A 22,268-nucleotide genomic window follows, 5' to 3' on the forward strand; every position below is an offset into this window, starting at 1 on the left:
CATTTTTGGAAATATTTACCAAATTATCAATTTTAGAAATAAACCTGAAGAACAGATTTCCTTATTATTAGATTTCTGTAAGTGCTTTGACAATTTTCTATGATAATAGGCTGATAGTAATATTAATATGGCAAGACTCATAAAATTGTGGTATTCATTGATCAGCTAGTTCCAAAAAAAAGTTCACATCAACCTTAGCCCCCATTATCTTTTTAATAGCCGTATAATAACATGAAGTTGACGTATACAAGACAAATAAGGAAAATCCTATAATTTCCTTAAAATAGATGAGTTTAAATTATGCAAAGTTTATAACATTTAAATTCGGTTCGACACAATATAGCGCTGACAAATAAAGCAGTGTTAGTTACCGCTTCTATGTTTACTAAAATGTTTTTAAATAATTCAAAATAATATAGAGACCATGCGTGTAACTGTACATGCAACAGGTTTTGGGTTCGATTTCCACTCAAAGAAATAAAATATATATTTTATATAAAATATATATATTATTTTCATCGCTCTAATGTCTAGCTAAAGCGCGGCGTTGAGTTCTGCTACTAAACACGCATTGCCTACAGAATTCGGCAATATATACTTCTATTTCAATATAACCCAGTATCCTACTGTTAATAGTCAGAGGTCACGCCACTACACCACGAAACAATTTTAAAATTGGGTGATATATTAATTTCGTCTATTAATTTTGCTTCGTCCAGTCGAGAATGTTTAGAGGAAAAAAATAATTACATACTGTTTTTATAGCTTTGGTTTAAAAGTTAAAAGTAATCAATTCAGAATAAATAACGCTAATATCATCAAAATAATGGCACAAAATTATATTTCATTGTTTTTTTAATAGCATTAATATTGATGAATAGGTTTTTACGACTAGCATCCCATACGTAGTGGGTACGTATATCCGGATGTGGTCTTAACTTGTAGGAGTATTCTTGGCAAATGGACTATCTAATACAAAAATATGTTTTATTAGGGCCACTGGTTCCTGAGATTATCGCAATTAACTTTGGTTAATAGTTAAAACTCTGCAGCTTATACTTATAGTGTCTCAAATTCAGACGAAAAGAAGAGAACGGAGTGTCTGAACTCTTAACACTATGTGATCTCTGTCTACCCTGCCAAATACGGGATAGAGCGTGAATTCCCATTAAAAAAAAATACAATACCTGCGAATCCTTTATATCCATTGCTATTATGTAACAAATACACCACAAAAACTAATATAATTTTCATTTTAATAAATATTTAAAATTCGTTAGACATTAGAACGTCGTGTTGTTAGCGACGCTCGCAAACTGACTGGTTTAAACGGTGTAGCATCACATAATTGTATTTTTTTAAGGTGTGTATTTCAAATGAAAAAAAAATTATTAGTCTGGCCAATTTCGTAGTTTTTTAGATTTAAATCACTTTGGTGTTTTCTGTTTAACTATGATCAATTTAAGTATTTTTTAGCTTTATTTGATTTTATATTTGTATTGATTCTTACTTTTTAAATTAAAAAAAAAACTATACCAAGTTTTATGAAATAAAAGTTTTGTCGACGCGTGCTTTTGTTATGGGTTCGCGTCAGCAGCGTGCTTAATAAATTAAATTTTATTTTAATTTGTTTACTATTTTATTTTATGGAGATATGGAAATAAGATTAATGTTAATAATTTTATTTATAAAATATGAAATTTTATTTTTTATTACAATTACATAATTTCAGAAACACAATTTTAAATTTTCACCATATGTCGTGCCCTATGTATCCTCTAATTCTCGAGACATTGCGTAGAACTCAATGCTGCGCTTTGTCTTGTGAAGAAAAATGGGGAATTCTTTTTCTTACTAAGGACATAAATAGTTTTTTTATAACTCTTCACGTGCGTCATACCCAATTGTTAAAATGATTGGCAGAGTATTTAAACCTGCTTCAGTCCAGTTATATAACCTACGATTTAATTCCAAAATTGGTATAAATTTTAATGAAAGAGTCTATGTAAAATAGTGTATAATAATATATTGTTAAATTATAAAGGAACTAATGTTTTACAAATCTTCATAGGGAGATCCGCAGCGTACATTGTAGAAATGGTCGCACACCTGAAAGAAGGAATTTTTCTATAAGTTTAGATAAATTTCTTATATATGTATTAACTTTTTGTTTTATAAAACCTGAAAGTTCCTACGCACATGCACTCAATACCGGTAAGTACTACAAGGGAACATGGAGCTTGGGTGGTGATTCCTTTATCATTTATTAGATAAATAAAGTCCTAAAATTGTACCTAGCTTTCGTCAAATTATAAATCTCAATTTTTTTATAGTTTTTTTGGGAATAATTTTAGAAATAAGGTTATCTTTAAGCCGTAATAAATTACAAGCCCTTGAAAATTTAATATAGCAAAGTTACAACAAGAACAATTTATTAATTATAGAATAATTATTTTTAATAACTTATGTATTTCAAGAAAAACGGTATTTGCTCATAATATAATCGTAGGCGCTTTTAGGTTATTAGGTTTTAAGGTATTTGGATAATTTTGATGGAGCTGCAAAAAAATGATGTCCAACATCAGCTGTACACACACACAGCGTCAGAATTTAAACGCGACGGTTATGTGTTGGATTCCCACTGGGAGAAATGAATAATAACAAAAGAAAATATCTTTTGCGTGAAGTTGGACGGAGAGTCGAGATTCACTAGGGTTACTATATGAGTGATACAGTGTAAAGCTAAAAAATATATACGTAAGTAAATAAGAATACTATTTTTTGAAAATTTTGAAACTGTTCTTCATTTAGGAAAGAAAAATAATGAGTTAGGAATCTTATAAAAAATTTCAAGCAGGATTTAAACCCCCGTGAAATACATTCTCATCTAACTACGTCGAAATTCTTATACGCTTGTTATAACTTGTGTTGCAATCGTGTGTGATGCTAACAATAAGTTGTTCCCTCTGAGTGGTGGAACGCCTCCGGAATTCGGTGGAAAGTGTGGAACAGAGAGAGTATCTTAACATTTGGCTCCCTTTGACTATCCTGCTACTTGGGGAACACAACGTGAAGCTGTATAATTCAAGCAAAAGAAACTAATATAAAAATCTGTAGGCTGTATAAAATTGAAAGTACCTGAAATTGTTCGTTGAAGAGTGTTCCATTGCTGCATAAATCTGTGCTAACCAAACGCTGATGCCAACAAAAGTGATATGCCTGAAATAAAAAATGGTGGTAAGATTTCACTTCACATCTATTGAGTACTTTGAAAATATATTCCTAATATTCATTAATAAATCCTTGAACCATTAAAATCGTAAATAAATTATGATTATTATAAAGATATTTTTCTTATTGTTGCCAACCCTGAAAACACACAGTGCGATAGAACAACTAATAATTATATTATAAGTGAGATTCTTCTGAAATCTGTGGCATTAATTTTAATAAAGGTTTTTCTCAGATCTAACGCATTAATTTTAATGACCTGGTGGTTGTTAGGCGTCCTAATAATTATCATGTAAGTTCTTACTATGGAAAACAAATAGTTTGACTTGTTCGATCTAACCGGAATTGTTTGCTTCTTACTATTTGAAATACCTGTTTCCATAAGCACAACAAATAATATCAATATGGACAGAAAGTAAAGAACGACTCTGGATGTACACTGTTCTTTAATTATATATATTATATAATGGGATTTAATTATATATATGGGATAATTATTATAGATATAGAAACTTATTAACAGATATTGAATCTGTACATTTTTTACCTGGCATCCGCTATCAACGTCAGCGTAATACCCCCTGCTTCGTCCTTCACAGGAGAACCGGGTGGGCGGCGCTCGGTCCAATACTGGATGGAGAGGAGGATCATGTTCCAAATGCAATATGTGATAGTATTCAAAATCTTTAGGATGCTGACTCTTGACCGCTGTTAGAGCTAGAAGTTAATTTAGGTTTTGTCTTTAATTGGTCTTTCATTCTTTAAGTTCTATAATATTTCAACTCAATTTTCTCTAACTAATATATGTATATAGAGTTTTCTCTGATCTCTTCTTCTTTTCTTGGAAACTGATCCTTTCAAATATGCAATTACATTGGTCGTTTATTTTTATTTTTTTTATTACTATTTCAAATATTCTTAACTAATTTTATAATTATTTTCTTAAATAGAAAACTCACCCATAAAAAAGATAGCAATTGATTTTAACATTTTAATTAAGTAAATAATTTCAATAAATAAATAAATACTATATAAACAACGTGTGCGTGTCGTTTATAATGATTGACTGAACTAAGGTTCTATAAGTCGCCTTTAAAATTTAGATTGTAATGATATAGATATTGGTGGTGTTATGTGAGATGTAACCAACAAGTGTATTAGATATTTTCTTTCATATAAAAATCATTTTATTTACTTATAATACTTAATTTATATTAATTATTATTTAAAATTGAAAAATAAGACAAAATAAATAAAGAATTATATCGCAATATCTATGAAAATTTCAATTGTCTAACTATCACGGTAACCGACAAACAGACAGATAGATGGGCGAATGAACAGCAGAGTCGTAGTAATAGGTTCCCGGTTTACCGTTTGGGTACGGAAGCCAAAAAAAATATTGATACATTTTATTAACGCTAGCAGTTTCGATTGTGGATTTAATGCATCTTGCCACATTATCCCGCAGAGGAGGCAGAGTAGGTTACTAGAACCTAGTGTTAAGACACTCCATTCTTCCCTTTCCACGTCACTTTTGAGATATTACGAATTAAGTGGCGGAACTTAACGCCGTCGCCGTGTTTTGTTTTGTTACCAGAGTGAAAAAAAATTAGTATATCGTTCCACCGAGTAGGAATTGAAGCCAAAACCGTCGCGATTACAGCCAGGCGCCTTTTTTATTGGATAATACCATCCACAGGATCGACGTATCAATTTTCGCACGCAATGAAGGTCGTGTTTATATAAAGACCTTGCGGTCATCACTTTTGACCCTACGACTCATATTTTTTTACTTTGTATATAGTTGTCAGTTCGATTTCCGTTCAAAATGTTCACTTGTACCTACAATACCTATCTAAATTTAATGTCCAATTTCAGTTTCCATTCCATCCCACATGGAAGAAGTATGTTTTAACCGACTTCAAAAAGGAAGAGGTTCTCAATTCGGTTGGTATATTTTTTTCTCAATAGCTCTACTTTCATCATAGATTAAAAGATAAGAGATTAAATAGGAAGGATAATGAATTGGATATACCTATATACTCTCACAAATTGACAACGTTCCTATATAACTTTAAAGAATGCAAAATTTTTGCCGCAAGTGGGGAACGGAGTGTCTCAACACTAGGTTCCCTCTGCGTACCCTGCCTGCCAATCGTCGTCGTAAAATAATCTTACTATTTTGTTTTAAAATTTTAAGATATTTTTGTCAGTCAATTTAAATATTGGCCAAAATAGCTCTGTTATCGTTATGCTTATCATTGATTTGTAGGCGTGTCGCTGTCTATTACGAAGTAACCTTAATATTGGAGATAAATTAAAGTCGTGAGTTAGCATGTAATGGCATTTTGACTTCTTCCTCATTTTTGTTAAGGTAGAGGCCAGTTGTGACGCAGGGGCACAAGCGTGCGACTGCCAACGCGACAGGGGTTCGATTCCTACTCGAGGAAATGAAATATCTAATATTTTCATTTTTTCGTTGTAGTAACGAGGCGAACGGCAGCGAACAATGGGAGATTTCAACGTCGCGCTTTGTCTACAAGAGTGCAGAAATGAAAATAATATATAAATGTGTTCAACTGGCTCGAAACGCCATAATTAAAGAGTCAATTACACAAGAGTCTTTAATGAGTTCAGACTCAAAAGAATTTAAATGTCATTTCCCAAAGTAGAGTTCCACAACCATCTAGTTTACAGTATGAACTATGACGCTGTGCCAGTGCACCACGACATCCTCAAGTGAGAGAACCGAGCACCTCTTGGAATATAATTTCTACAATTCTCTTAGCTGAACACTGTCAAACGGATATGTGTCTCTAGGAACCTAGTGTTAAGATACTCCAATTCCATTAATACACTTCAACTCTCCATTTCCGCTGAATTCTCCAAGCATTGAGTGTTGAATGGCGGAACACAACGCCAATATTTGCCTCGTTACCAAAGCGAGGAAATAAAAATAATAAATATTTCATTCTCCGGAATCGAACCTACTCTTGCCATTGCACTACGACGGGCTCAACTTTACAAAATCAACAAACAACAAAATTTTTGGCGGAAATTAAATATCATCTAAGCTTATTATCAGTATGTAATTCTATTAATAGTTGGAAGGTATATAAAAATAGTTTCTAATCTGCTTTAAAATACAGGTTACTTTTTTTATCATGTAACAGAGGACATTCGTCTCGTTATGGAGTATGTCCATATACACCAGTGGATAGCCATCAAGTGATGATTTAAGACACCTGTGACACAGCTTGTTAACATAATCTTAGAGCTTAATAGGTTCGATTTAATTTAATTAGGCAGCAAATATTTATATATTATTTTTAATAACAAGGAAACGGTACATGGGCACTTCGGGTGATTGTATATATGACGTGGTTTCGGATTCGTTTCCCACTCAGGAGAATAAATTATTTAATATTGTTTTTGCATTTCCTCGCTCTGGTGTGACGAAGTGTTTCGGTAATCATCAAGGTTCAATTTCTCAAAACTTCGGCGGAAATTGGGTAACGGAGTATCTTAACGTTAAGTTAGTAAAATTAGCAAAGAAAATTGACCGGCACGAATTCAGCTTTTAGAGTTTGCAGATTTCGCTTACTCTGCTTTTTCTCAAATAGCAGAGTAGGTAGAGATAAAGTGTGCTGACACTTCGTTCTCCACTTTCCACCTAACTTTTAAGACATTGCGCGTTGATTTGGATTTGAACTTGCCATAACAGCAAATAACATCCCAAATACGAATATGTCCACTTATTATTGTATTGTATTGTCAAAATCTAATTTTAAAGTCCTTATCTAATTAGTTTTATAACCGAAAGTAGATATAACCTAGCACTAACATATAAGTTCGACCTTACATACATTTCGACCAGAACATGTCAGTTTGTGGAACAAAAAATAGCTGCCAGCGTGAATTTCGTTTGCTTAATGGTGTTCTGTATAATTTTATTTTTTATTTAATATTTTATTTCTTATGTTTAAAAACAAATAATATAAGAGCAAATGAGACAAATTAATGAAAAAAACGCGTGTCTTAATGATTTTTTTTTTCTCTGGTCAGAAGACAAAGTGTAGCACTGACGGACGGAACGGGACTGCCTGCCCTGCTGTATGCGCATGAAGCTGATTTTGTTTAATTTTTTTTTAATTTTATTAATTAGTAGTTATAATTTTTTTTAGATGTTGATTATACTGTATATGAATATAACAACTATTGTGAAAACTCTACAACTAAAAAAAAAAAAACTTCTATTATAGACCGTCAGACGCTGTAAAAATAGTACTATAAGAAAAAGATAATTATAATAACATAAAGAACCCTACTACTCCCAATAAGTTAACCTCGACGTGGTATGCGCGACCCGCTCACTTGCACGATGAGAAAATATTTCGAAAAACTGTTTTTGACAGGTCAATAATTTTTATTTAATCTATCTATACTAATATAATAAAGCGGAAGAGTTTGTTTGTTTGTTTGAACGCTAAGATCTCTGGATCTACTGGTCCGATTTACTTGGTTTTTGTTTTGTATGAAAGCTGCATTCTTCAGAAGTGCTATAGGCTATATAACATTACATTACACATATATACTAATATATTAAAATACTTTCTGATTTTACATGCAATTTATTCTGCCATGTTAATAACAACCGTCGTTGCTAAGCAACGGTTTGCAAAGTTTGTTTGTTGTTTTAAGAAAACGTCACCCAAAATGAACTTATATTTTGATATTCACCCTTATAAAAATAAATATAATAGTCACTTTTAGCATTTTATCTAGATTGAAATTATAGTTTACTGTATAACATTCTAATAAATAATTAAGGAGATGTCACTGATTCGCAATGACCTAGCCTTCTAGCGGCACAGTATGAGTATGACCGACGCGAACGGGCAGATGACGTTGACGGTTTTATAAATTTTCGTACATTTTCGAACTATTGTTAATTTTTATGTAATAATTTGCTGTTAATAATTTATTTAAATTATACTTTGGTTCCCTTTTTATTTTATTTACCTATTTAATATAGAAAAATGTTTAGTTATTTAATAGAGTCGATATCTACGAGTATGTACGCACGCACGGAAAACTTTAGGTACTTTTTCTAATATTAAGATCTTTTTTTATTTTTTTTTCTTTAGCCCTTATATCTTATCTTTTTTTCTTTATCCTTTAGTTACAATTCCTTTTTTTTTGGTTAATTTCAATAACTCAGATATTTTTTCTAATAATATGTCTCTACTTATTATTCTTTTTGATTATTCAGGCTTATATTTTCTTACTAATTCTATTGAAAACTGAAAATAATTTCATAAATATTCTTATGGTTCAAGCAGGCGTAGCCGCGTCCGGGTCCACTAGTTTTTTAATATGTATCAATGTATGCATATTTATTTGGTGTTATATGTTCAGTGGAATGATTTGTTACATTAACTGTACTGACACAGTGGCAATCGGCAAAACGCGACAGTTCTGAAGTTGATTCCCAAGCAGGAGAATAAATTATTTTAATTTCCCTACTCTCGTGAAGTGTGGTGTGAGTAAAAGGAACGCCTTACGGCTACGACTACGTTCGCTCGGCCTGTTCATCTATATGTCGAATTGAACGCGAAGTTTATTTTGTAGACTTTATATAATTTGTTAATTTTAAAATAAAAAAGAAACTGTATAAAATTTCTTTCAAATTAAACAGCAACATAATTAAACATCAAAACAATACTCAATAATTAGTCATTTAATCGATAATCGATATGTCAAAAATATCGATAGTAATTGATCAACTTCAACTTGACGTCCCAATGTCGTTGATTATATCTTGGCAGTTTAAATTAGCTCATATTATATATATATAAATATATATATATTTATACTACATACTATTCACTGTATAGGTATATACGAGTATGTCTTAAGCAACGAATAAAAATACCGATTGATAGCAGAAGGTTGCAGATTCAATTTCAATATCAAGTTTAAAAAAATATGAACTCCATCATAGTTTATTATGTTACGTAGTTGAGATGTATCATAATAATAAATATTTTATTATTTATGCACATATGTTTTTCAGATCTGGTAAAAGTAGCACAAAATATTTTGTTTCCAATATTATTAATTAATATTACTGCTACGTTTTAATATAATCCAATATTTAAAAAATACTACAATTCTGTATTATTTTTATTGATCAAAATCAAATAATACAATTTGAATGTGCAAAACTCGTAAGAAACCATAATTGTAGGTCAATTATATCTGTTTAGTGAAGCGTGTGGGCGGACAGATATGATTGACATTCTGATCAGTACAGTCAACGAGTTGTGGCCTGTGTGAAATAAGTTTTTCTGAACTTTTGCGCTACATTGGGTAAAAGTTCACCCGGGAAAAAGAATATCAAATGTAAGAAAAACTCTAAATTCAAATCTGGGTAGCCGTCTGTAGGGCGTCCATAAGTTATTGACCGTACTCTACGTATGTAACGTAAACAGCTTTTACTATTGGTCACTGGTATTATTTTTTTATATGCGTATTGAAATTTGATTTTGAGGTCAAATATAATTTACCGGTATTAACGTTTTGAGCCAGGCCAGCTAGTTTTCGGTGGCGAGGATCTGTTCGCGATGCCACTATATTTACCAACTCCGGAGAGAGTAGAAATTTCATAATTGTATATATATTTTAAAATAATCCTCAATATTTTTTTACCAATTTTAAATTATTATTTCAAATTTTTATACGTTTTCTAAAATAAGTGTTTTTATTTCGTAAATGTGAAATATTTTAAAAACAGCATTGTCTCTTGTCAAATGATAATTCTATCAACTTTGGGTAGCGAAAATGTGTAAAAACTCTTAACAAAGATGCTAACAACGAAAATAAGTTTTAACGATTATAAGGTACTTTGTTGAGACCGGCCATAAGTTACTTGCAATAATGTTTTAAATATCAGTAATAATTTTTGGACGAAACTTCGAATCCATTGACATTGACATTTGAAGTCGTCAAATAACAACCTGTAACCTGTCAAACTTGCTAAAGTAAAAATATCGGCGTTCTATTTAATAAGAAAACCAATATCACAGTAGCTTATGTGAATTGTGAATAAAAGAAAAAGAAAGAAATGATATTTTAAAAATACACACTGTGACACAATATGAGTAATATTTATATACAAGAACCGCCAGCGCTCGGCAAAGTAAGTTTTACCTATATTATTTTATTGAAATCGTGACAAGTAACATTCAACAAACTTGACCCATGTAGAGATAATAAAATTTATGTGTTAAAATTTTAAATTTTAAACGTTATATCCACAGAAATAACTAACTTTTATTAAATATATTACAGGTATTATTAAAAACATCAGCAGGTGATATAGATGTAGAATTATGGACAAAAGAAACTCCAAAAGCATGTCGAAACTTCATACAACTATGTATGGAAGGATATTATAATGGTACACTATATTGTTATTATGAAGTTATTGAGCAGCAACATAGAATTTGACTGTAAAAAATAGTTTGATTCCCACTTTGTGGAAATGAGTTATTTTCATTTCTTCATCTTTAAATTATTTTTACTTCCTCACTAGGTACTTAGTTGTGCCACTAAAGCTAAAGCTGTCTTAAATAAATGAAATTTCGTATTTTACATCTCAAAGTTCTGAAACTAAGTTGTGGCCAACCACTAGAATCAAAAATGAGATTAATAAACACTTAAACACACATTACACTTTTAGTGAAATACACATATTTTTAAAGGTAAATTTGTCATGCAGATTTTTTTATAGAAATTGAGATTCATATGTAAATTTAATAGGTACTTATAAATTGCGACTTTTATAAGGAATTTAAAAATTAAAAACTAACCTGACCTGCACTTAAAAACCACCAATTTGTCATATTATTACATAAATACCATTTTATTAAAAAAATAAACTATTTCAGGCACAATATTTCATAGAGTGGTTCCAGAATTTATAGTTCAAGGTGGAGATCCAAACGGTGATGGAACTGGTGGTGAATCTATATATGGTGCTCCTTTTAAAGTATGTGCCTATAGTAATATTATAAAACTGAAAAGTTTATTTAATTGAATGCTCTAATCTCAGAAGCATCTAACTTATAAGTCATATTTTCCTCCATCAATTCATGTTCATTTACAAATATCCTTTGCTTCACAATAAAATCCAATGTACAACTTAGTATATCCAAACTGGGAGAAAAATCTCATTAATTAACACAAATGTGTTAAATAAGTCAAAAAAGATCTATAAAAACAATAATTTCTTTTTAATTTTGTATATAACTGTATAATTATGCCAATTATTAATATCTTAAACATAATTTTAAGGATGAATTCCACTCGCGTTTACGTTTTAATAGACGAGGTCTAGTTGCAATGGCCAATGCGGGCAAAGATGACAATGGCTCACAGTTTTTCTTCACTTTAGCTTCTACCACGGAGTTGCAGAATAAACACACTATATTTGGAAAAGTTATTGGTGGGTTTTTAATTTTTGTTTTTCTTTTATTGTATTTTATATATAATTTATTAATTAATTTAGTAACATATGGTATAGTTTGTCAGAGCGCTTCCATGGTTTCTAAAGAGGTGCAGGTTCAAACCTGACTATGTTCAACATATTTATATGTTTTCTAAAAAGTAGATAGATCAATTTAAGATTATTTATGTGATTTAGAAATTATTATACAGTGTTCTGCCAGAAAGTAATCACCTGTAAGTATAAAGATTAAACAGTACCTTCATTTTAGCAAATTTCTAAGTAAGCCTTGTTAGCAAAGCAAGAAATTAAAATATTAAATATTTCATTACCTTGAATGACAATCGAACCTACAATCTCTCGCTTTTACAGTTGCACGCTTATACTCATGCACTACAACTGGCCTTAATTTAATATTTACTTTTTTTATTGCTTTCAGGCGACTCAATATACAATGTATTGAAATTGGCTGAAGGTCTAATAGGTCCTGATGATAGGCCAGAACATCCCCACAAAATTATTTCCACCACAGTTATAATAAATCCTTATACGGATTTAGTGCCAAGAATTCAAACAACATTGGAAATCGAAAAACCCGTTAAAAAGAAAAAAGAAAGGCATGGTATAAAGTAAGTGTTTAAATCTTCAGATTTAAATATTTCTTCAATATAAAAGGGTATGTATACAAATATGTGGAATTAAGGCTCTCAAATTGTCATGCAGGATAGATCCAAATAATTAAATTGTAGAAACAACTTTTGAGTTTCATGCTAACTTTTCTCAACAGAACAATCTTCCGATCCGGTGGTAGTGTTTTGTTTATCCCACAGTATAGTATTTATAAAGACTATTTTGAACTTCAATTTACAGTGAGAACTTAGTGTTAATACATTTCATTGTTGGCCTTTCAGTTTGAAGGTGCAGTGCAGTCAGTCGTAGCCATCCTGAAGTTTTCTCAACTTTTGAGCATTATAATCTTTAATCACATGCCTTGCATTCCAGGTGCCTGGAATGCATGTTTTTCTTGTCTTTCCCATAAAAAACCACTGTGTGTTGAGTGGTGGAATTTAACGACACAGTTTTCTTATCAGAGGAGAGAAATAAATTGATACAGTACGCAGCCCCGCTGGTAGAATAATTAATTATATGAACATTTTTTTTCATTATTGAAACTTAAAAGAAATACATTTAGGTAAAGTCTTTATTTGTTTAAATATTTTTTTTCACAGAAACTTTGGTCTCCTATCATTTGGTGAAGAGGCCGAAGAAGACGAAGGTGAAGCTCAGGAGTACAGAGGGAAGCCAAAATCGACACACGATCTTCTAGAAGATCCCAAATTAAGCAAGAAGACTGCCGCTGGTAATGATTATAACATACATACATACATAGCTTCACGCTTTATTCCTAGCGGAGTAGTCAGAGATAACGCAGCGCCAAACGCCACGGTATGATGGAGGAGGGAGCTACAAACGATTATTTTTCATATTATTTTTAGCCCAGACAATTATTAGAGTAGTATTAGAGTTGACTATATAATACTTTTTTCATAATTTCTCATTATTCACTAAAACCAAGGTAGGATATGTTAATTAGTAGTTTGTTTTATTCTACAGAATTAGAACAAGACCAGGAAAAGCAAAAAGAAGATCTATCCAATCAAGAATTAGAACAGAAGAAAGAAGAAACAGCTCAAGCAGTATCAAATATTCGCGACAAACTAAAAAAGAAGGAAAAAGATGACAGTCCGATAAAAGATAAAGATAGCAGGAAAAGATATAAAGAAGAAGATGCAAAAGATAGTTCAGATGAAGAAATTAAACGCAGAAAAGATAGTGAATCAGATGGTGAATATTATTTAGGGAAAGAAAAGGATATGGAGAGGCTGAAGGAAAGGTAATTTATTTTGTTTTTAATTCCAGGTGAAAATAATGAAGATGTATAAATTTGACATGTATGCATGTGTGTGTATCTGAATGTCTGTCTGTGGCATCATAGCTCCTAAACGAAGTTGGTATATTTTGATGTAACCAATTGTACTTTTGGTCAGAGTTACTTCCCGCACATTTGTTTACAATGTGTCATATGTCATACACAATGAGTAATTAGCTACCATTTAATTTTGAGGAACCGCAGGTAAAAGTGTTTATTAATATTCATGTTTTTTTGTTTTTCTTTATAGAGACCGTATAAGAAACGAAATAAAAAAACTTAAAAAAGAAATGAAAGGCACAAAAGAAGTTAAAGAAGAGAAAGAATTAGAGAAAAAAGTTGACACAGAACCAAAAACAATTGAAGAAAACAATGAAATGTATCAACAGTTTGTAGAAGAACAAGAAAAATATAAGAAAATAAAGGAAAAAATACCTAAAAAAGGAGCTGCCAGGTATGTTTTTTGTGGATAGTGAGTTTTGTTTTCAGTTGTACTCTTTTTTATATTCATCCTGTATCTTGCAAAAGGTAGAGTAGACAGGAAACCTAGTGTTAAGACAGCGAGGCTTTGAGTAATTGCTCATTCAGTAAAAAAAATATCATACAAGATACAGAAGATATGTTATGGACTTAAAACCTCACTCATTTTATGATGGTTGAGGCGAAAATTTCTCGCATTAGTATAGTTTTTTACCTAACTGTTACTTATATTATTTAAAAATATTTTTCAAATATTATTTTCCAAACATTCTTACCCCCCTTTACCCTAAATCCCAAGGCCATCGCCATCGAGTAACTGTTTTTTTGTTTAAACAAAAGTGGAACACAACGAAGCATTCTACATTCGAAATTCGAAAAAATTCAAGATGGCGTCCTTTTCAGAAGCAGGCGCACAAAGTTCACGAGAAAAAAAAAGAAAGCGTGGTCAAAGAATTTGTACGAAAACCGCGATTATCCGGACAATTATACGGATTCGAAATTTCTAGAAGACTTAAGAAAGAATATTTATGTTGAAAAAGTGACATTGAGTGAAGGCATAGTGGGTTCGTTTCGCGTTGTGCTAAGACTGTGCTTGTGTGTTTTATACGCTGTGCTTTACGTGTATATGTATAACAAATGGACGGACACACAAATTATCATATATATAGCAATATTAATAACCACCATTTTGTATTTTATCTACGCGTGCGTAGAAAGTAGTATAAATCACATCAAAATCGTGTTAGTTTATTTAATTATAGGTTTCATTCTATCTCCCGTTTTGCATACGTTGACAGATACGGTGAGCACAGATACAATATACGCGTGGTCGGTTTTAATGATGGGTGTGCATTTGATATTCTTCGATTATAACGTGCCAGCCGCGTTCGTGTCTAAATCATTGTCTATCAACGCCGCCATTTTCTCCTCGGTATGTCTTGTTTCCAGACTTTCTACTGCGTTTGACGCATTCGTCCTATTAACCATATCGGTTATATTTTTTGTGCTAAGCCCACAATTTTTTAATGTTTTTTTGAAAACGAAATTGTTTTATTTTATATTTTTTCTTATTTTGACTTTGACAATTGTGTCTCTGTATACAGTTTCGTGTGTGCTTTTATTTTATTTTTGTGTTTTCGTGTTATTTTTAAGTGGTTATTGCCCCTATATGTTTGTAAAATGGCAGAAATACAAAGATAACATCTACGGACCGTGGGACGAAGCTATAATAAACAATTCTGATGAATTCACATAATTATTAATTTTAATTGTTTGACTCATTTTCGTTTTTCCACAACTGGAATACTATTTTTTACTTCTTCAACTGTAATACTGACTCAGCGCAGCGTCTGACTAAGAATGACGGTTGAGCGACGTGGGGAATTAGTTATTCTGATTTTCTCACTATGGTAAGATGTCATGTGGCGCTTAGTTTCGCTATTTATTAGCAATGTTTTGAAAATTGGGCGTGGGAATTGGAATGTCTTAATACTAGGTTCCCGTTGCCTGCTCCAATGTGTGTTTTTTTAAGTCAAGCCCTCTATCAATATTTTAGTTTTACTATCAAATTTCCTATAATATGTATGTTTACTCGCAAAAAAATTGAAGTAAAAAAAAGATTATTGAAAATTATAAGCAGTGTTGTCATACTAGTCAATACAATAGAATTGCCAGTCACAAATAAAACATTAGATTAATAGTGTTGTACGAAGTACTTTGAAAATGTTTTTTCATTTATAGATGCTTATATTAAACCACCTTTATACAGAATTATATAGATGTACATTGTACACACAATTGTTTCTACATGTGTCTTAAAAATAAAATTTTAATTACTTTTAAGTTTTATATAAGTTTTAAAATGGAATATTCTGTTTAACACAATAAAAGTATTATTTTAGTTATATATTACATATTTTATATTTTTCACTATAATACAGATAAAAAATTGCTTAAATTAAATTATTCACAGATTCTTAGAAAAATACCAGTGTTATTGTATATCACTTGATGTTTTTATATTACAACAATTAAAATAATTATATTTTTGTAATATTTAAATAAATTTTATTACTTTATTACCGAATTTTATTATACCTTAAATATACATACGTTAGGTACGTATGTATATTAAAAATATTCATAATTATAATACTTATAAGGAAAATATTAAATTTTAGTACTAATAGGAGCTCGATCTGCATTGGAACTGAAGAAGTTTAAGAGTTACATATTATATAAATATTAGACTAACGATTATTGCTCTCTCGTTATTTCCAATTTTGGCGGGTAGCCAAATCCCCTTTCAAATCTTATATTATAAATTATAATATTCGCGGCTTTTCTCAAATATACTTTCTTGACTTTCCCATCCAATTACTCTTTCTATTAAAATCGGTTGTATAGTTAAAAAGGTTTAATTAAGGGTACATCTGTGAGAAGAGGCTTTGTTTTATAATAGGTAAAAAAGTCTTCCTTTCAAATACGTTATATGTATATATATTATATGGTATGATTGACTGTATTGTAGATGGATGGTTAGATTAAATTATAGGAATTTTTCTTACAGTTGATTATTTAATTCCTACTGAAAGCATAACTTCGGGGCGGCGATGACTAGCCGACCGTACTGTATGTATATCTAAATTTAATTTATGTCTATTTTTTTCTAGGGAGGACTTCACGCTGCAGTTGCTTGCTAAGTTTAAAACTAAATTACACGCTATCAAAGAGAAGAGTCAAGAAAGTGAAAAGACTGAAAAAGAAGACGAAGAAGATATTAATACTGATAATTGGTAAGAATGATTACAGTTCTAGTTCTTTCTAACTATTCCTCTAGGGTGACAGTGTGAAGGTAAGTTAAGTCATTACGGTTTTAAAAGGATCTGGTGTAAACATGTTTCTACGTTTTTGTGGAAAATGATGAATTTGTACAAGCTTTTTTGTGTTTTATTGGTTCAGATTAAATCCAATATATAAAATTAATTATTTGCTGTATTTGTAAGTCGTCTATATCGGTATTTATAGATATGTGCATGTGATATCTCATGTAAGGACGTAAGATCTCGTGTGTATTCATGAGATTACATGTTAGCTAAAAATAATATTTATATACTTTGTTTTTAGGTTGGGTCATAAATTAAGATTTGAAGATAAAGGCGCAGTACTCGCTAAGGATGCCTCAACGAAAGGTGATGATTGGTTCGACATATACGATCCAAGGAACCCTATAAATAAGAGGAAGAGGGAGAAAACTGATAAAAAGAATAAGAAATAAAGCGTTTTTGAATAATTTTGTTGTTTTTTTTTTAGCTTTACGCTTTATCCCCAGCGGGTTGTTAGCCAGAGAAAACGGAGCGCCAAACTCTACAGTCTCTGCATACCTCTTTCACTTTGTAGTCTGTCATTAACCCGCACATACATGATCTCCGGGAGATTTATTGTCATTTCTCGACTGATAGCGGCGTTAAGTTCCGCCACTTAACACTCAATGATTTGATTTCGGGTGGAAAACTGGTAATAGTGTCTAAATTAAGATATTCAAATTTAAAAATTTTGTTACTTACGTCATTTTCTTTTGATATCTCTGTTGTCTATATAAAGACGATTACATCTCAAGGAAGTATGAAACGCTATGAATCATTGTTCAAACAATAACATGTTATCGCGGATCGGAGATCGGTCAAATTTATGGGTCAGCAAGTGCAATTATAATATTACGAATGGTTAATTAACACATTCGTTGGTAAACGATTGATGGTCGTGGGTTCGATTCCCGCTTGGGGTTATACTCGGTTCGGAATGCAGAAAAGCCGTGCCGTGTCGAGAAAAGCCGGCTCAAAGTATTCAATAGTTCGTTTTCGTTCGAAGGGTCCGTACCAATTTAATGATTGTAGATCAACGGAAACGTGACAAAAGTTTACACACATAAGTGTGTAAAAATTTCGGGCGTATGCACCCATTTTTTCATACAGAAAAAAGTGTAAATTATATGCAATCATTCCCACCAAGTGGAATCGAAGCCACAATCATCCCAATATGTACATCATACTTTTATTAATGTTGTGTTTTTGTGAAATTTGTAGAGCGTCTCAAGAAATAAGTTCTTATCTATTGTAAACATGTAATTAAATCTAGAAACAGTTACAAAAAGCTTTCGAAATTAAGTAAAATAATTAGAAAAATTCTCATAGCATTAGAAAGGATCATCTAACCGTTAATTCTGAAAGCTTTATTAAGATTTATTCCACTAACAAAATAATGCTATAGCTAATTGTATAATTTTTATTTTCACGATGTATCTTGTACACACAGCATAGTAGAGTATGCAGAGAGAACTTAGAGTTTAAACACTCCGCGTGGCGTTTATCGCCCAATTTTCAAGACATAGTAAGTCTTAGAGTAGCGGATAAAGCAGATCTAGGAAATGAAAATAATCGAAGTCGGGCGAATCGAAGCGGGGTTGAGTTCCGTTGGAAACTACGCAACATAGAAGGATGCAATTTGATATACATATATCTTCATTTAGGAGTGTAGGGAAAAACGCAATAATTACTAATTCTGAAATTTCTTTGGAAGTAGTATAAAAAGGAACTTTACGTTTTATAATCAAAACTTTAATTTTATAACATAATGCCAATAGTATGGGCAAGAGGCATATAGTGTGTAAACTAAGCGACTTCCATAAGATATTAAAATAAAAAAACAAAGTGTTATCTCAATATTTTTCTATATAAGGTTGCAAGAAGAGTGGAGGTGTCAATAAACTATTTTGCATATAAGACTAATTAGAAGTCTAGATAAGTTTTTGCTTATTTTTTTTAATAACCGGTACCTATAATAAGTTGCTCTTTTAATAAACTAAACTGATAATTGAGCAAGAGATTTCTTTTTTTTCTATTCACTCGAAAGATTCAGTAGGTTTTTGAAGGGCGTGTATGTGGTTGATGACAGTCGAAGTTTGGAGCTGCTTCCTCTTGCTAGCTATCCAGCTATAATAATAAATGTTTTAGAAGTTATGACGAGGTTGCCGTGGCGCAGGAGCACAAGTGTGTGACTGTAACGCCAGGGTTGTGGGGTCGATTGCCACTGGGGAGAATGAACTTACCATAAAAAATCTATAGGTTATAATTTTTATTTTTTTTCCTAATTTTAGAGTACGTTATCTACACTACAGTCTATAACGATCTATATTAGTAGGCGATGTTCCGTGAAACAAAAAGTCGTTAAACGCTATCTGTAAAACGGCAAAAACTTTTCACGAAAATAACAAGCGGAACCACTAATTTTCTGATTGCAATCTCATAAATTTGATAAAACAAAGGCGAGAGATCAACAAACTTAGCGGTGTTAGTAGGTAATGTAATAGAATCTTATATGCTAATGTTTGAGAGAATATGAGAAAGAATGTAGAGCTAAAACACTCCTCTCTTTATTTTGGTCCGACTATGTGTCAAAATTGTCTGAAAAGTCAGTGTTACCAGATTAACTATTTGGCTAATTGGTTAAAATACAAGGAAAAAATTTAGTATTATGCCGTTTGTATACAAGCGTGTAAGATACTTAATAGTAAGCATCACGTTGTCATTCATAAATTTAAATTGAAACAGCTTTTTGTATATAATTTTATTGGTTCCTTTATTCCAAATGAATTTTTGGAATATAGTCTAAATTGAAATTTGCAAAGCACGGCCTTGAGTTCCACAATTTGGCGGAAAGTGGAAAACGGAAATGTTTTTTAAGAGAACGGAGTGTTGTAACAGTAACAGATTTCCTTTCGTATCCTTCTACAACGTGCTAAAAAAATCTAAAAAGCTGCTGTGCAAGTTGCGGCTATACCACTTCTAATTTGTGTCTATATTTACATATATTTTATAATATTTTCTATGCTAATATACATAATACTTTGCATACATGCAGAAACTAGGTTTCGTTGTCGATATACTCGTGACATCACGTGTTGTTTCGCGGAACCTAACACCGCACTTGTTTTGCCAGAGAGAGGAAATAATAATAATTCATTTCTACCCACTACTTAGTATAATCTAGTATTTCAATTTAAACCCATTCTTCTGCTAAAGTATTTATATTTCATACAATTTTGAATTAACATCTTTACGCATCTCGTTAACTGGACGGGGATGAGGTGATTCAACTTCCACTTGCGATTTTTTTGCTCTGCTATAGCGATAGTGATCTTACAACGTTCTTGTATAAATTTTGTATTAAATGGTGTATTTGTTTTTAGTTGAACGCTCCGTAGTGATAGTCGATTCGATTCCGGTTGGTGCATTTTATTAAGGTTTAGCAGTTGAATTTTTTAAAGGTTTTGAGAGCTTCTGGGAGGTCATTTTTCATTAAGATGCAGCTTTATTTATGATTTTTTCTAATTTGTCTCTCTAGAAGTTACAAATTGTAAAAATATTTATGTCATCAGAGACAATTTTAATTAAAAATCGTCATGTGTACCGAATCGTAGTCAGAGGCTACTGAATTATGCGTAGATGATTTGTTCAAACAAACAAAAACTATTATAATGTGCTATTTTAGTTTATATCCCTATCGGGGTAGCTAAAGAGAGAACCGAGCGCCAAATGCTTCGACCTCTGCTTCATCCACCTCTCCCACTGCCATCGATCTTCACATACATGATATTCTACGGGGTTTCCTTTTGCTTTTTGTGACTCAAAACCAGCGAGCTTTAGACACTTGTGTTCATACAGAGACACTCGATGTATACACTGACTGTACTGTGTACAGTGTCGTAGTCTATGCGTAGTCTAATAGATACTTAAGATAAAGTGACTCTTCGCCAGATCCTTCCATTTTAGTATGTAATAAAGATGCTAATTGATAATTTCTTATAAGACATTTAGAAGACCCTATATGAGTAATTGGATATCATTATGCCAAAGAGAAACAGTCACAACCGAAGTAATTTTAAATGCTTCACATGCTCAGCTTCACGCTCCCCCCCCCCCCCACGCAGTAGGGTAAGTACATACGGGTAAGCACTTCATTCTCCATTCTTCGCCAAAGCATTTTGCCACATTTTATCGAAACATTGATTTTTTTTCTCGTTTACGACCAGTTTAATAAACGTATACCTCAGACCTGTGAAGAAAGCGAACAAGACTTGCGACACTTATAATAATAATAATAAATTTTTCTTTACTATGTTATTACTTTTACCAAAAAATAAGACAAAAAAAAATATGTAAGTTAAATAACTTTTGCAGAAACCTGTTCAAAGGAAAATGCTAAGACGTGATCAGTAAAGCGTATAGCGTCGTAAAATACTTAACTGTATATAAATCAGCGCTGTAACAATAAAATTCCATCAACGAAGGGTTAATTAAGCCATTAAAAATATAACAAAATACAAGCAGACTGGTAGTGGGTTCGATTCTCACTCGAGGGGATCAATTAAATATTAAAATTTTCGTTTTCCCTATTCTGGAAAGACAAAAGGCTACTTGAGTTCTGCCACGAAACACGCAATGTTTCATGTTGGTAGGGTAGTTGAGAATGGGGGAATAGGTTATGATTTTTTTTTAATGGAAAAAGGACAAGGCAAACGAGCTTTCGGGTAACCTGGTGGTAATCACTGTCGCCCACGACCCCGTGCAGCACCAGAGGAGCTATTGGTGCGTTGCCGGCCTTTGAGGTGGAGATAGACGATGATATTAAGTTCACGAGATAATTAAGAAATCGAATCCTCTTAAAGGCAATGTTTGCTTAGTGAATGTGTGGCTTTAAGTTAAGCTTAATACTTATAGGTGTACCTACTACGTAGTAGTATTCTCCAGAATTCTGCGGAAAGTGGGGAACGGAAGTATCGTAAAGAAAACAAAGTGTCATAACACTGGGTTCCCAGGTTCCCTCTACTTACTATGTGCGAGATACATCGTGACGGTAAAAAAACTTACCTATCTCTATTATTTAAATAAGACTTTGATTTCTCTTTACCGTTTACATTTTATTGCGAAGGCCTATTACTTATTGCAAGTTTTTACTTAACATATTTACCTACTTGTTTGTTTAACTAACCAGGTTTAAAGTTCAATGCTTATAAGTTTAACAAACATTTGCATCTTATTAAAATGTAATTGAGGA

The 22,268-nt window shown here is 31.8% G+C and overlaps 3 protein-coding genes across 6 annotated transcripts in view; 1 reads left to right on the forward strand and 2 right to left on the reverse strand.

Annotated features, from left to right (window-relative positions):
* Positions 1-1,538, reverse strand: part of LOC146537263 (putative chitinase 2) — an 11,269-nt gene extending 9,731 nt beyond the window's left edge. For both annotated transcript variants that reach the window (XM_085187538.1, XM_085187539.1), the window contains exon 1: positions 1,188-1,538. In XM_085187538.1, coding sequence (XP_085043664.1) covers positions 1,188-1,254 — 67 coding nt within the window. In that variant the 5' untranslated portion in view covers positions 1,255-1,538. The remainder of the gene's footprint in view (positions 1-1,187) is intronic.
* A 468-nt stretch (positions 1,539-2,006) lies between these two features.
* On the reverse strand, positions 2,007-4,342 carry LOC146537265 (U-scoloptoxin(01)-Cw1a-like). The gene is made up of 4 exons (XM_085187542.1): positions 4,191-4,342; positions 3,779-3,948; positions 3,139-3,219; positions 2,007-2,109 (listed from the first exon to the last, which is right to left on the reverse strand). The coding sequence occupies exons 1-4, from the start codon at positions 4,219-4,221 to the stop codon at positions 2,056-2,058; spliced, it is 336 nt and encodes a 111-aa protein (XP_085043668.1). The 5' UTR covers positions 4,222-4,342; the 3' UTR covers positions 2,007-2,055.
* Positions 4,343-10,236: 5,894 nt separating this feature from the next.
* Positions 10,237-17,446, forward strand: LOC146537266 (spliceosome-associated protein CWC27 homolog). Of its 3 annotated transcripts, XM_085187641.1 has the most exons (10): positions 10,241-10,435; positions 10,588-10,696; positions 11,187-11,287; positions 11,593-11,743; positions 12,183-12,372; positions 12,973-13,103; positions 13,358-13,637; positions 13,924-14,127; positions 16,826-16,948; positions 17,280-17,446. In XM_085187641.1, exons 1-10 carry the CDS (start codon positions 10,394-10,396, stop codon positions 17,428-17,430), a joined length of 1,482 nt encoding a protein of 493 aa, XP_085043767.1. In that variant the 5' UTR covers positions 10,241-10,393; the 3' UTR covers positions 17,431-17,446. The 3 variants fall into 3 exon arrangements, with proteins under 3 accessions (XP_085043765.1, XP_085043766.1, XP_085043767.1); XM_085187639.1 differs by lacking the exons at positions 16,826-16,948; positions 17,280-17,446 and adding an exon at positions 14,556-16,231 and having other exon boundaries at positions 10,237-10,435; XM_085187640.1 differs by lacking the exons at positions 16,826-16,948; positions 17,280-17,446 and adding an exon at positions 14,559-16,231 and having other exon boundaries at positions 10,237-10,435.
* The last annotated feature ends 4,822 nt before the right edge of the window (positions 17,447-22,268 follow it).

This window comes from Heliconius melpomene, chromosome 7 (assembly GCF_056956725.1).
Source record: "Heliconius melpomene rosina isolate 202511_hmr_F chromosome 7, ASM5695672v1, whole genome shotgun sequence".
In the NCBI taxonomy this organism is placed as follows: domain Eukaryota; kingdom Metazoa; phylum Arthropoda; class Insecta; order Lepidoptera; family Nymphalidae; genus Heliconius; species Heliconius melpomene.